Source organism: Somniosus microcephalus, chromosome 22 (assembly GCF_052327205.1).
Source record: "Somniosus microcephalus isolate GS21.2 chromosome 22, FLI_Smic_1.0, whole genome shotgun sequence".
NCBI classification, from domain to species: domain Eukaryota; kingdom Metazoa; phylum Chordata; class Chondrichthyes; order Squaliformes; family Somniosidae; genus Somniosus; species Somniosus microcephalus.
In genome coordinates this window covers 48,341,699-48,356,209 of record NC_141008.1, presented here as the reverse complement: position 1 = coordinate 48,356,209, position 14,511 = coordinate 48,341,699, and the positions used below count along the sequence as shown (strand labels likewise).

Genomic DNA, 14,511 nt, shown 5'->3' with positions numbered 1-14,511 from the left:
GGGAGAGGGAGACGGGGGGGGGGGGAGAGGGAGACGGGGGGGGGGGAGAGGGAGACGGGGGGGGGGGAGAGGGAGACGGGGGGGGGAGAGGGGAGGGAGACGGGGGGGGAGAGGGAGACGGGGGGGGAGAGGGAGACGGGGGGGGGAGAGGGAGACGGGGGGGGGAGAGGGAGACGGGGGGGGGAGAGGGAGACGGGGGGGGGAGAGGGAGACGGGGGGGGGAGAGGGAGACGGGGGGGGGGAGAGGGAGACGGGGGGGGGAGAGGGAGACGGGGGGGGGAGAGGGAGACGGGGGGGGAGAGGGAGACGGGGGGGGGAGAGGGAGACGGGGGGGGAGAGGGAGACGGGGGGGGAGAGGGAGACGGGGGGGGGAGAGGGAGACGGGGGGGGGGAGAGGGAGACGGGGGGGGGAGAGGGAGACGGGGGGGGGGAGAGGGAGACGGGGGGGGGAGAGGGAGACGGGGGGGGGAGAGGGAGACGGGGGGGGGAGAGGGAGACGGGGGGGGGAGGGAGACGGGGGGGGGAGGGAGACGGGGGGGGGAGGGAGACGGGGGGGGGAGGAGACGGGGGGGGGAGGGAGACGGGGGGGGGAGGGAGACGGGGGGGGAGGGAGACGGGGGGGGGGAGGGAGACGGGGGGGAGGGAGGGAGACGGGGGGGGAGAGAGGGAGACGGGGGGGGGAGAGAGGGAGACGGGGGGGGGAGAGAGGGAGACGGGGGGGGAGAGAGGGAGACGGGGGGGGAGAGAGGGAGACGGGGGGAGAGAGAGGGAGACGGGGGAGAGAGAGGGAGACGGGGGGAGAGAGAGGGAGACGGGGGGAGAGAGAGGGAGACGGGGGGAGAGAGAGGGAGACGGGGGAGAGAGAGGGAGACGGGGGGAGAGAGAGGGAGACGGGGGGAGAGAGAGGGAGACGGGGGGAGAGAGAGGGAGACGGGGGGAGAGAGAGGGAGACGGGGGGAGAGAGAGGGAGACGGGGGGAGAGAGAGGGAGACGGGGGGAGAGAGAGGGAGACGGGGGGAGAGAGAGGGAGACGGGGGGAGAGAGAGGGAGACGGGGGGAGAGAGAGGGAGACGGGGGGGAGAGAGAGGGAGACGGGGGGAGAGAGAGGGAGACGGGGGAGAGAGAGGGAGACGGGGGGAGAGAGAGGGAGACGGGGGGAGAGAGAGGGAGACGGGGGGAGAGAGAGGGAGACGGGGGGAGAGAGAGGGAGACGGGGGGAGAGAGAGGGAGACGGGGGGAGAGAGAGGGAGACGGGGGGAGAGGGAGACGGGGGGGGAGAGGGAGGGAGACGGGGGGGGAGAGGGAGGGAGACGGGGGGGAGAGAGAGGGAGACGGGGGGGAGAGAGAGGGAGACGGGGGGAGAGAGAGGGAGACGGGGGGGGAGAGAGAGGGAGACGGGGGAGGGAGAGGGAGACGGGGGAGGGAGAGGGAGACGGGGGGAGGAGAGGGAGACGGGGGGAGGGAGAGGGAGACGGGGGGGGGGAGAGAGGGAGACGGGGGAGAGAGGGAGACGGGGGGAGAGAGAGGGAGACGGGGGGAGAGAGAGGGAGACGGGGGGAGAGAGAGGGAGACGGGGGGAGAGAGAGGGAGACGGGGGGAGAGAGAGGGAGACGGGGGGAGAGAGAGGGAGACGGGGGGAGAGAGAGGGAGACGGGGGGAGAGAGAGGGAGACGGGGGAGAGAGAGGGAGACGGGGGGAGAGAGAGGGAGACGGGGGGAGAGAGAGGGAGACGGGGGGAGAGAGAGGGAGACGGGGGGAGAGAGAGGGAGACGGGGGGAGAGAGAGGGAGACGGGGGGAGAGAGAGGGAGACGGGGGAGAGAGAGGGAGACGGGGGGAGAGAGAGGGAGACGGGGGGAGAGAGAGGGAGACGGGGGGAGAGAGAGGGAGACGGGGGGAGAGAGAGGGAGACGGGGGAGAGAGAGGGAGACGGGGGGAGAGAGAGGGAGACGGGGGGAGAGAGAGGGAGACGGGGGAGAGAGAGGGAGACGGGGGAGAGAGAGGGAGACGGGGGGAGAGAGGGAGACGGGGGGAGAGAGGGAGACGGGGGGAGAGAGGGAGACGGGGCGGAGAGAGGGAGACGGGGGGAGAGAGAGGGAGACGGGGGGAGAGAGAGGGAGACGGGGGAGAGAGAGGGAGACGGGGGCGAGAGAGGGAGACGGGGGGCGAGAGAGGGAGACGGGGGGCGAGAGAGGGAGACGGGGGAGAGAGAGGGAGACGGGGGAGAGAGAGGGAGACGGGGGAGAGAGAGGGAGACGGGGGGAGAGAGAGGGAGACGGGGGGAGAGAGAGGGAGACGGGGGGAGAGAGAGGGAGACGGGGGAGAGAGAGGGAGACGGGGGAGAGAGAGGGAGACGGGGGGAGAGAGAGGGAGACGGGGGGAGAGAGAGGGAGACGGGGGAGAGAGAGGGAGACGGGGGGAGAGAGAGGGAGACGGGGGGAGAGAGAGGGAGACGGGGGGAGAGAGAGGGAGACGGGGGAGAGAGAGGGAGACGGGGGGAGAGAGAGGGAGACGGGGGGAGAGAGAGGGAGACGGGGGAGAGAGAGGGAGACGGGGGGAGAGAGAGGGAGACGGGGGGAGAGAGAGGGAGACGGGGGGAGAGAGAGGGAGACGGGGGGAGAGAGAGGGAGACGGGGGGAGAGAGAGGGAGACGGGGGGAGAGAGAGGGAGACGGGGGCGAGAGAGGGAGACGGGGGCGAGAGAGGGAGACGGGGGGCGAGAGAGGGAGACGGGGGGAGAGAGAGGGAGACGGGGGGAGAGAGAGGGAGACGGGGGGAGAGAGAGGGAGACGGGGGGAGAGAGAGGGAGACGGGGGGAGAGAGAGGGAGACGGGGGGAGAGAGAGGGAGACGGGGGGAGAGAGAGGGAGACGGGGGGAGAGAGAGGGAGACGGGGGGAGAGAGAGGGAGACGGGGGGAGAGAGAGGGAGACGGGGGGAGAGAGAGGGAGACGGGGGGGAGAGAGAGGGAGACGGGGGAGAGAGAGGGAGAGAGAGGGAGACGGGGGAGAGAGAGGGAGACGGGGGGAGAGAGAGGGAGACGGGGGGAGAGAGAGGGAGACGGGGGGAGAGAGAGGGAGACGGGGGGAGAGAGAGGGAGACGGGGGAGAGAGAGGGAGACGGGGGGAGAGAGAGGGAGACGGGGGGAGAGAGAGGGAGACGGGGGGAGAGAGAGGGAGACGGGGGAGAGAGAGGGAGACGGGGGAGAGAGAGGGAGACGGGGGGAGAGAGAGGGAGACGGGGGGAGAGAGAGGGAGACGGGGGGAGAGAGAGGGAGACGGGGGGAGAGAGAGGGAGACGGGGGGAGAGAGAGGGAGACGGGGGGAGAGAGAGGGAGACGGGGGGAGAGAGAGGGAGACGGGGGGAGAGAGAGGGAGACGGGGGGAGAGAGAGGGAGACGGGGGGAGAGAGAGGGAGACGGGGGGAGAGAGAGGGAGACGGGGGGAGAGAGAGGGAGACGGGGGGAGAGAGAGGGAGACGGGGGGAGAGAGAGGGAGACGGGGGGAGAGAGAGGGAGACGGGGGGAGAGAGAGGGAGACGGGGGGAGAGAGAGGGAGACGGGGGGAGAGAGAGGGAGACGGGGGGAGAGAGAGGGAGACGGGGGGAGAGAGAGGGAGACGGGGGGGGGAGAGGGAGACGGGGGGGGGAGAGGGAGACGGGGGGAGAGAGGGAGACGGGGGGAGAGAGGGAGACGGGGGGAGAGAGAGGGAGACGGGGGGAGAGAGAGGGAGACGGGGGGAGAGAGAGGGAGACGGGGGGAGAGAGAGGGAGACGGGGGGAGAGAGAGGGAGACGGGGGGAGAGAGAGGGAGACGGGGGGAGAGAGAGGGAGACGGGGGGAGAGAGAGGGAGACGGGGGGAGAGAGAGGGAGACGGGGGGAGAGAGCATGCGACAGAAAGAGAGAGGGAGAATGTGTTAGAGAGAGGGATTGAGATACCGTGTCTGCTCGGGAGCGACACCGAGCGCGCGATAGGGAGACAGATACACTGATCATCCTGCCATAGGAAGACTCGACGCTCCAAGCAGCTCACAGTCGAAGCCTCTGAAGGGACTCGGATCCGGTTTGGATGGAGTCGGCTGTTTTTCACCGGAGTGATTAAACTCCAAGGGCAGCTTCTGCAGCAAGTCTGGGTCGAAGGACAAGCCTTGGAAGAAGCGGTGCTCCTTGAACACATCGAGACGGTGCAGGCGGAGCCGAGGGTCGCTACACAGGAGCTGAAGCGGAAGCGGAGAGAGCGTGAAACCGAGAGGAGGTCAGTGAGGACTCAGCTGTTATACCCCCTGATATGAATCAGTCATTCATGAAAGAAAGACTTATGAAATAATACTGAGCGGCCTGCGGGTGGCGCTGTCCAGGGAGAGTATAAATACTCGGGCACGGGCCCAGCTTGCGCAGGACATTCTTAACAGGAACTAGTGAAGGACACAACTAGACCTCCATGTTGTAAAACAGTTGATTAAAGCTTTGTTTAACGCTTAGACCAAGTGCCTAGTAGTTTTCTTACGTCACCTCCTGAGGTCCCTGACTCACGGTGGCTCCTCGAGTGTCAAATTCTTCTGTAACCCCACCCGGGCAGCCAGCAATTCGACTGCTGGGGCATCACAGCCGAGCCTGCTCCTGTCTTTACTCACCGTCCAGGTGCCCATGTTCCAGCAGGAGGCACTGGAGAGCAACAAGAACTCGGAACTCTGGCCGATTTCCCTCATTCACCACCCAACCACCCACCCCACTCCAAACTGAGGGATGCCGAGGACAACTGTAGCATCTGCGACTGCGCCCACTCCCCCCTCACCCCCACCGGCTGACTCGGCACAGATCGAGGAACCAAACCTGGCTCAAATGTCCCGGGGGTTGACTCCCAGTCCGTGCTGAGCGAGGTGGGCCTGGAACCATCGGGCGGGGGGGGGATTGGGGTGTGGACAGCTCAGAGAAACTCTGTGTTCCCGCTCCCCCCATCACGACCCTGCAACTCCTTCTGCAAAGTGCGGGCGGCAGCGTGAGCGATCAGGCTCGTGGGCGCGACGCCCTTCATGGTCAAACAGCACGCCGACGCGAGGCTCGCGCGAAGAGCGGACGAGGTACCGGGGGAGGGAAGGTGACTGGCACGAGACCCCTGGATCTGCCCCCTCCCCCCATGAGTGAGTCAGCGTCTGCGGGAACAGAATATAGGAGGAGGAGAAATGGGAGCGCTCGGACGATTAACCCGACTGTACCTCTGCGAGTAGGAAGGCAAGGCTCTGACTGATGGAGGCAGGCGGGACGATGTCAGCCCGCTGCATGCTGGCCAGCATCGCGGTATGATTGCGTTGAGGCTCCACGGGAAACTGGGGACAGACAGGGAGACCAGGTTAGTGACTAAAGCACAAGGCACAGTGGTTCCAACTCTTAACGTCATCCAGCCGCAGAAATGTAACTCACACACAGCACGCAAACTCGAACACAGGGGGCTGGGGAGCAACGTTCCCTGTAATTTTATTTTGGGCCGCGCAGCCCCTTTAACGGGCTGAGCGGGTGATTCACAATTCCGCGCATGTGCGTTTTTTATTTAAAAGCCAACTCACCTCGGGCGTTGCTCGGCTCAAAGGGAACATCACAGGGGAGAGTTAATGAACAGGGACAGGGGGCTGGGGAGGGTTAATGAACAGGGACGGGGGCTGGGGAGGGTTAATGAACAGGGACGGGGGCTGGGGAGGGTTAATGAACAGGGACGGGGGCTGGGGAGGGTTAATGAACAGGGATGGGCCGTCTGGGGAGGGTTAATGAACAGGGACGGGGGCTGGGGAGGGTTAATGAACAGGGACGGGGGCTGGGGAGGGTTAATGAACAGGGGCTGGGGAGGGTTAATGAACAGGGACGGGGGCTGGGGAGGGTTAATGAACAGGGACGGGGGCTGGGGAGGGTTAATGAACAGGGATGGGCCGTCTGGGGAGGGTTAATGAACAGGGACGGGGGCTGGGGAGGGTTAATGAACAGGGACGGGGGCTGGGGAGGGTTAATGAACAGGGGCTGGGGAGGGTTAATGAACAGGGACGGGGGCTGGGGAGGGTTAATGAACAGGGACGGGGGCTGGGGAGGGTTAATGAACAGGGACGGGGGCTGGGGAGGGTTAATGAACAGGGGCTGGGGAGGGTTAATGAACAGGGACGGGGGCTGGGGAGGGTTAATGAACAGGGACGGGGGCTGGGGAGGGTTAATGAACAGGGACGGGGGCTGGGGAGGGTTAATGAACAGGGACGGGGGCTGGGGAGGGTTAATGAACAGGGACAGGGGGCTGGGGAGGGTTAATGAACAGGGACAGGGGGCTGTGGAGGGTTAATGAACAAGGACGGGAGGCTGGGGAGGGTTAATGAACAGGGACGGGGGCTGGGGAGGGTTAATGAACAGGGACGGGAGGCTGGGAAGGGTTAATGAACAGGGACGGGCCGTCTGGGGAGGGTTAATGAACAGGGACGGGGGCTGGGGAGGGTTAATGAACAGGGACGGGGAAGGGGAGGGTTAATGAACAGGGACGGTGGCTGAGGAGGGTTAATGAACAGGGACGGGAGGCTGGGGAGGGTTAATGAACAGGGACGGGGGCTGGGGAGGGTTAATGAACAGGGACGGGAGGCTGGGGAGGGTTAATGAACAGGGACGGGGGCTGGGGAGGGTTAATGAACAGGGACGGTGGCTGGGGAGGGTTAATGAACAGGGACGGGGGCTGGGGAGGGTTAATGAACAGGGACGGGGGCTGGGGAGGGTTAATGAACAGGGACGGGGGCTGGGGAGGGTTAATGAACAGGGACGGGGGCTGGGGAGGGTTAATGAACAGGGACGGGGGCTGGGGAGGGTTAATGAACAGGGACGGGGGCTGGGGAGGGTTAATGAACAGGGACGGGGGCTGGGGAGGGTTAATGAACAGGGACGGGGGCTGGGGAGGGTTAATGAACAGGGACGGGGGCTGGGGAGGGTTAATGAACAGGGACGGGCCGTCTGGGGAGGGTTAATGAACAGGGACGGGGGCTGGGGAGGGTTAATGAACAGGGACGGGGGCTGGGGAGGGTTAATGAACAGGGACGGGAGGCTGGGGAGGGTTAATGAACAGGGACGGGGGCTGGGGAGGGTTAATGTTCATCTATCAGACCATCCGTTGAGCTGTCCCTGCCACATTCCCTCCCCAGCCCACCAAACCAAGCTTCCCCCGACCTAGCCCTGAACTCGCATCTTTCTCTAGCTTCTCTCCGATCTCCCGACAGTGCACCTTGGCCAAAACCTTGTAATAATGGCCCACTTCATTTTTCCGTGATCATCTAATCTTCCCCCATCTCCACCTACTGATCACGCCCCAGAATGAGGGCCTGTGGGCCTGAGATATCCCCCAAGTCTATTCGGGACCCTTGCAGCATTCATTCCCCCTCCCCTGCCTCCAGGGTGGCTGCTTAGCTGAAGAGTGAAAGGACAGCACATAAACCCACTGCCCCACCAGGCTCCAACCCAGATACACTGTTAAACTAAACACAAACCACAGCACTGCCGGTTTGTTACAACAACTGGCATTTATATAGCACCTTTAACGTAGTAAAACGTCCCAAGTCGCTTCACAAGAGTGATTATCAAACATAAATTGACCCCAAGCCATGTAAGGAGATATTAGGACAGGTGACCAAAAGCTTGGTCAAAGAGATAGGATTCAAGGAGTGTCTTAAAGGAGGAGAGAGAGAGGCGGAGAGGTTTAGGGAGGGAATTCCAGAGCTTGGGGCCCCGGCAGCTGAAGGCACGGCCGTCAATGGTGGGGTGTCAGACAGAGACACACACACAGACACAGACACACAGACACAGACAGAGACGTCACAGGGTAACTGAGGACAGGGAAGAGCAGTCGGTCCCTCCTCCCGCTCACGGCCCCCCGACATTACACTTCACACCAGCTCCCGGTGAGCGGTGGCTCCTCCGTCGTTACCTTGCCAGCGACCAGGGCGTAGAGGAGGACTCCGAGGGACCACCAGTCAGCCGCGTGATTGTAGGGACTGCCCCGCAACACTTCAGGAGCTGTGAACAGCAACAGGTCTGACATGAACGACAGGAGAGACTCAGGCAGGGGCTACAGATTAAAGCATTGAGCAGCGGCTCAGAGCCGTGCAGTGAAAGGCTCGGTCAGCATCAGGATTAAATCCAGCCTCGTCCCCATTCCATTCCCCTTGCACGTCTCTCGACCCCCGCACTCTGCTTTGATTCCAGTTTGTACCATGATATTTATTATCACAAATCCCCCCACTCCAGTTCTAGATCACATTTTCCAGCAAGCAGCCTGGGTTTGTGACCTTACCCCCCCTCACCCCGTCTCAACGACTTTACCCCCGGGTCAGTGACCTTACCCATGTACTGCACGGTTCCGCAGATAGTGTAGGCCCTCTCTCCACGACACAATCTACGCGACAAACCAAAATCTGTCAACTTGAGGTGGCCTGAGACAGAGAGAGAGAGAGGCAAATGTTAACAGTACTTATCCATTACAGACAGCGACACATTACAGTGCACATTTCACAACCCGTGGCGAACACCCGCATTCACAGTGCGAATCCCAGCTGCCGACTCCTGCTTACCTCGTTCATTCAGAAGAACATTCTCCATCTGAAAGAGTCAAAGTTCAAAGTTTAACATCTGATCCTTAAAAGGGTTCGAGTTCAACAATTAGAAACATAGAAGATAGGAGCAGGAGTAGGCCATTCGGCCCCTCGAGCCCGCTCTGCCATTTAATGCGATCATGGCTGATCATCCAAATTCAGTACCCGGTCCCTGCTTTCACCCCATATCCCTTGATCCCTTTAGCCTTAAGAAATATATCCAACTCCTTCTTGAATATATTTAATGAATTGGCCTCTACTGCCTTCTCTGGTAGAGAATTCCACAGGTTCACCACTCTCTGGGTGAAGGAATTCCTCCTCATCTCTGTCCTAAATGGCTTACCCCTTATCTTTAGACTGTGACTCCTGGTTCTGGACTCCCCCGATTGGCCCCAAAAGGTGAAGAAGGTTCGACAGCTGATCCCTGGGCTGGACAGGATGCAGTCTCCTACTCCCGACTCAATCCCAGGGCCCCTCACTCAGTTTTACCCCCCGCCCCCACTGCAGGCTTTTCAATCCCAACCGCAGTGTTGCCGGATGCCTGCGACTCGATTTATCTCCGCTTCTCTCCAGCCTTTAGTGGCTCCCCTCCACCGTGGGCCTCAGTCCCTCCACCCGCCGGGGGTGAAGTGACGCGCGATGCGGAGTGGAGATAGTCCCTACCTTCACGTCCCGATGAATGACTCCAAAATCGTGGAGGAAACCTGAAGGTGAAAAAGTGTCCGATATAAACAGAGCCCCACAACCCAAACAACAGAAACACAGAAAGCACCTTTCACCACCTCAGGACATCACAAAGCGCTTTACAGCCAATGAAATATTTTTGAAGTGTAGTCACTGTTGTAATGTAGGAAACGCAACAACCAATGTGCACACAGCAAGATCTCACAAACAGCAATGTGATAATGACCAGATAATCTGTTTTTAGTGATGTTGGTTGAGGGATAAATATTGGCCAGGACACCAGGGAGAATTTCCCCCTGTTCTTCTTCCAATAGTGCCATAGGATCTTTCATCTTCACCTGAGAGCGCAGACAGGGCCTCAGTTTAACATCTCATTCAAAAGACAACACCTCTGACAGTGCAACGCTCCCTCAGTACTGCCCCTCCGACAGTGCGGCGCTCCCTCAGTACTGCCCCTCCGACAGTGCGGCACTCCCTCAGTACTGCCCCTCCGACAGTGCGGCGCTCCCTCAGTACTGCCCCTCCGACAGTGCGACGCTCCCTCAGTACTGCCCCTCCGACAGTGCGGCGCTCCCTCAGTACTGCCTCTCCGACAGTGCGGCGCTCCCTCAGTACTGCCCCTCCGACAGTGCTGCGCTCCCTCAGGGCTGCACTGGGAGTGTCGGCTTGGGTTGTGGGCTTGAGTCTCTGGAGCAAAAATGTCGCAACAAACGCCCGCGTACTCACCTATGGCGGAGCCCAACTCGGCTGCAAACACTCGCACTCGGCCCTCGCCCAACGGCCCACAGGCGGTCCACAGCATGAAGAGGTCTCCAGCGCAGTGGTAATCACACACTACAGTCAGAAACACAGAACGAAGAGACGGTCACTGCAAGCGAGCGGGCGGCAACACAGCGGACAGGGCAGCGCTGGGTTGCTAAGCCTCACGGCAGTGAGCAGCATCAGGGTCAGATATTTCGGGAACAGGACGGGGCTGAAAGCTCACACCAAGAAAGCTCCCCCCAAAAAGTAACCAGCTGAGCAGAGTCCAAACCCCCATTTAGATTCGATCTGTTTCCCTCCGTTCTGAATCCGCCCTGTCTACACTTTGAAGCAGGTTCAAAGGACAAAGGGAGAGAAGTTCACAACTTCAATATTGTCCCCATGGAGCATCTGTGAATCACAGAACAGTACAGCACAGGAGGCCATTCGGCCCATCGAGTCTGTGCCGGCTCTTTCGAAGAGCAATCCCGTTAGTCCCACTCCCCCTGCTCGTTCCCCATCCCCGCAATTTTTTCTCCTTCAAGTATTTATCCAATTCCCTTTTGAAGGCTCCTATTGAATCTGCCCCCACCGCCCTATCAGGCGGAGCATTCCAAATCCTCACCACTTGCTGCGTAAATAAGTTTTTCCTCATGTCGCCTCTGGTTCTTTTGCCAATCACCTTAAATCTGTGCCCTCTGGTTATCGACCCTTCAGCCATTGGAAACAGTTTCTCTTTATTTACTCTATCTAAACCCTTCATGATTTTAAACACCTCGCTCAAATCTCCTCTTCACCTTCTCTGCTCCAAGGAGAACAACCCCAGCTTCTCCAGTCTATCCACGTAACTGTATTCCCTCATCCCTGGAACCACTCTCGTAAATCTCTTCTGTACGCTCTCCAAAACCTTTCCTTTCCTAAGACTTGGGCAATTTATGTTCCCCTCCCTCCCCGGAGGTGCACTCATTCTGGTTCCAGCTCTGTGAGACCCGGGCAGCTTCCTGTCCCTCGCCCAGCGGCATCACTTTGCTATTGAAGTGCGGGGAAAAAAATCGCAGATCCACCCAATCCTCTCGTCGCTCCGCTTCCAGAGAGAGGCGCATTCCGGGGGTGGGGTGGGGGGGCGGCAGTCACTGGGTATCGAACAGGAGCCGGAACCCTGCTGGGGGGGCCCCAACCGACCTCACCGGGAAGAGCGAGCTCAGCACGGGACAGGATCGCACCGCGATCGAGCTGGTCTGTACGGCTCACCTGCTCACTGGGCAAACTGGCCTGAGGTCATGGATTGGGAGGGGGGGAAATTTCCTCTTGAAACCAATGAACAATTTGGAAAGAGCTCCCCCCGTGGGCTGTAGAGGGTAGGGCGAGCGAATGAATGATAAACTGGTATGGGTTTCGTCTCTTTGCGATCCTGAAATCATCATTCCGATATCCCAGACAGTATTCTGTCCACTCTGTGCCTACTGGTGCCGGGGGGGGGGGGGGGGGCGCAAGTGACAAATGAGGAAGAGTGATAAAATATCCTGACCGTTACCATTCCTCCCGCCCCCATCCAGAGAGAACAGTCCGTACCGACAACTGTATAATCGCTGCTTGGTTTTTAAAACTTATTTAACTCCCGATTTTCTGCAGACGCTCTTGTTGCCTCTTACAGGCTCCTACTTTACAGTAGGGTCTATAGCAGTAGCCAGTGCAAGTCGAGGGCTTCTCCACACACACACACACACACACACACAAAGGATAATGCCACCCTCCTCGCCACTGTGGATAAGCTTCAGCGCAGGGATTCCCAGTTCCTCCCACTCTCACCTGTTACCGACCAGCCCGCCAGTGGAAACAGTTTCTTCCCATTTACTCGGTCAAAACCCCTCCGAATTTTGAACGCCTCTATCAAATCTCCCCTTAACCTTCTCTGCTCTGAGGAGAACAATCCCAGCTCATCAGAGATTCATACAGCACAGAAGGAGGCCATTCAGCCCATCGTGCCTGTGCCGGCTCTTTGAAAGAGCTCTCCAATTAGTCCCACTCCCCCCTGCTCTTTCCCAGAGCCCTGTGAATTTCTCCTTTTTAAGTATTTAACCAAGTCCCTTTTGAAAGTTATTGAATCTGTTTCCACCGCCCTTTCAAACAGGTCACAACAACTCACTGTAAAAACAAAACATTTTCATCTCCCCACTGGATTGCTCTCCAGTCTCTCCACATAACTGAAGTCTCTCATCCCTGGTATCACTCGGGTAAATCCCCTCCGCACCCTCTCCTGGGATTCTTAATTTAAAATATCTAAGCACTAAAGTCTGATGGTTTTCACTGCTCCCCGCCCCCCTCGCCCTCCCTCCCTCGCCTCCCTCCCGCCCCTCACCCGCCCCTCCCTCGCCTCCCTCCCGCCCCTCCCTCGCCTCCCTCCCCACCCTCCCCGCCCCCCTCGCCCCTCCCTCGCCTCCCTCCCGCCCCTCCCTCGCCCCCCTCCCGCTGCTCCCCGCCCCCTCGCCCCTCCCTCGCCTCCTCCCGCCCCTCTCTCGCCCCTCCCGCCCCTCCCGTCTGCTCCCCGCCTCCCTCCCGCCCCTCCCCCACTGCTCCCCGCCCCCCTCGCCCCTCCCTCGCCTTCCTCCCGCCCCTCCCCGCCCCTCCCCCGCTGCTCCCGCCCCCTCGCCTCCCTCCCCCGCTGCTCCCCGCCCCTCCCCCGCTGCTCCCTGCCCCCCCTCCGCTGCTCCCCCGCCCCCCCTCCGCTGCTCCCCGCCCCCCTCGCCCCTCCCTCCCCCTCTGCTCCCCGCCCCCCTCGCCCCTCCCCCGCTGCTCCCCGCCCCCCTCGCCCCTCCCTCGCCTCCCTCCCCTGCTGCTCCACGCCCCTCCCCGCTGCTCCCCGCCCCCCTCCGCTGCTCCCTGCCCCCCCTCCGCTGCTCCCCGCCCCCCCTCCGCTGCTCCCCGCCCCCCGCTGCTCCACGCCCCTCCCCACTGCTCCCCGCCCCCCCTCCGCTGCTGCCCGCCCCCCCTCCGCTGCTCCCTGCCCCCCCTCCGCTGCTCCCCGCCCCCCGCTGCTCCACGCCCCTCCCCCGCTGCTCCACGCCCCCCCCCCGCTGCTCCACGCCCCCCGCTGCTCCACGCCCCTCCTCCGCTGCTCCACGCCCCCCTCCGCTGCTCCACGCCCCCCTCCGCTGCTCCCCGCCCCCCCTCCGCTGCTCCCCGCCCCCCCTCCGCTGCTCCACGCCCCTCCCCCGCTGCTCCACGCTCCCCCGCTGCTCCACGCCCGTCCCCCGCTGCTGCACGCCCCTCCCCCGCTGCTCCCGCCCCCCCCGCTGCTCCACGCCCCTCCCCCCGCTGCTCCACGCCCCTCCCCCGCTGCTCCCCGCCCCTCCCCCGCTGCTCCACGCCCCTCCCCCGCTGCTCCACGCCCCTCCCCCGCTGCTCCACGCCCCTCCCCCGCTGCTCCACGCCCCTCCCCCGCTGCTCCCCCCGCCCCCCGCTGCTCCACGCCCCTCCCCGCTGCTCCACGCCCCCGCTGCTCCACACCCCTCCCCGCTGCTCCACGCCCCTCCTCCACTGCTCCCCGCCCCCCCTCCGCTGCTCCCCGCCCCCCGCTGCTCCACGCCCCTCCCCCGCTGCTCCACGCCCCCCGCTGCTCCACGCCCCCTCCGCTGCTCCATGCCCGTCCCCTGCTGCTCCATGCCCGTCCCCCGCTGCTCCACGCCCCTCCCCGCCCCCCTCCGCTGCTCCCTGCCCCCCCTCCGCTGCTCCCCGCCCCCCGCTGCTCCACGCCCCTCCCCACTGCTCCCGCCCCCCCTCCGCTGCTGCCCGCCCCCCCTCCGCTGCTCCCCGCCCCCCGCTGCTCCACGCCCCTCCCCCGCTGCTCCACGCCCCCCGCTGCTCCACGCCCCCCCCCTCCACGCCCCCGCTGCTCCACGCCCCTCCTCCGCTGCTCCACGCCCCCCTCCGCTGCTCCACGCCCCCCTCGCTGCTCCCCGCCCCCCCGCTGCTCCCCGCCCCCCCTCCGCTGCTCCCCGCCCCCCCTCCGCTGCTCCCCGCCCCCCCTCCGCTGCTCCCCGCCCCCCCTCCGCTGCTCCACGCCCCTCCCCCGTTGCTGCACGCCCTCCACCGCTGCTCCCCGCCACCCCTCCGCTGCTTCCACGCCCCCCCCGCTGCTCCACGCCCCTCCCCCGCTGCTACTCGCCCCACCCCGCTGCTCCACGCCCCCCCCGCTGCTCCACGCCCCCCCCCGCTGCTCCACGCCCCTCCCCCCGCTGCTACTCGCCCACCCCGCTGCTCCACGCCCCTCCCTCCGCTGCTCCACGCTCCCCCGCTGCTCCCACGCCCCCCCCGCTGCTCCACGCACCCCCCCCCCCGCTGCTCCACGCACCCCCCTCCGCTGGCCCCCCCACCGCTGCCCCCCACCGCTGCACCCCACAAACAGACCCTGTCACAGAGTTTTCACGTTATCCACAATGGCGCTTGTGAGAGGGGGTCCGTCATCCTTTGAGGACTAATGGTGTAAATTG

The 14,511-nt window shown here is 63.4% G+C and overlaps 1 protein-coding gene across 1 annotated transcript in view; it reads right to left on the bottom strand.

Moving 5' to 3' along the window:
• Positions 1-3,766: 3,766 nt before the first annotated feature.
• Positions 3,767-14,511, bottom strand: part of LOC147102276 (ribosomal protein S6 kinase-related protein-like) — a 22,404-nt gene continuing 11,659 nt past the window's right edge. The window contains exons 5-11 of the mRNA XM_085965109.1: positions 10,007-10,114; positions 9,260-9,300; positions 8,576-8,603; positions 8,348-8,437; positions 7,933-8,021; positions 5,210-5,320; positions 3,767-4,210 (exon numbers count right to left, since the gene is read on the bottom strand). Of these exons, the coding sequence (XP_085821235.1) occupies positions 3,986-4,210; positions 5,210-5,320; positions 7,933-8,021; positions 8,348-8,437; positions 8,576-8,603; positions 9,260-9,300; positions 10,007-10,114 (692 nt within the window). The 3' untranslated portion in view covers positions 3,767-3,985. The remainder of the gene's footprint in view (positions 4,211-5,209; positions 5,321-7,932; positions 8,022-8,347; positions 8,438-8,575; positions 8,604-9,259; positions 9,301-10,006; positions 10,115-14,511) is intronic.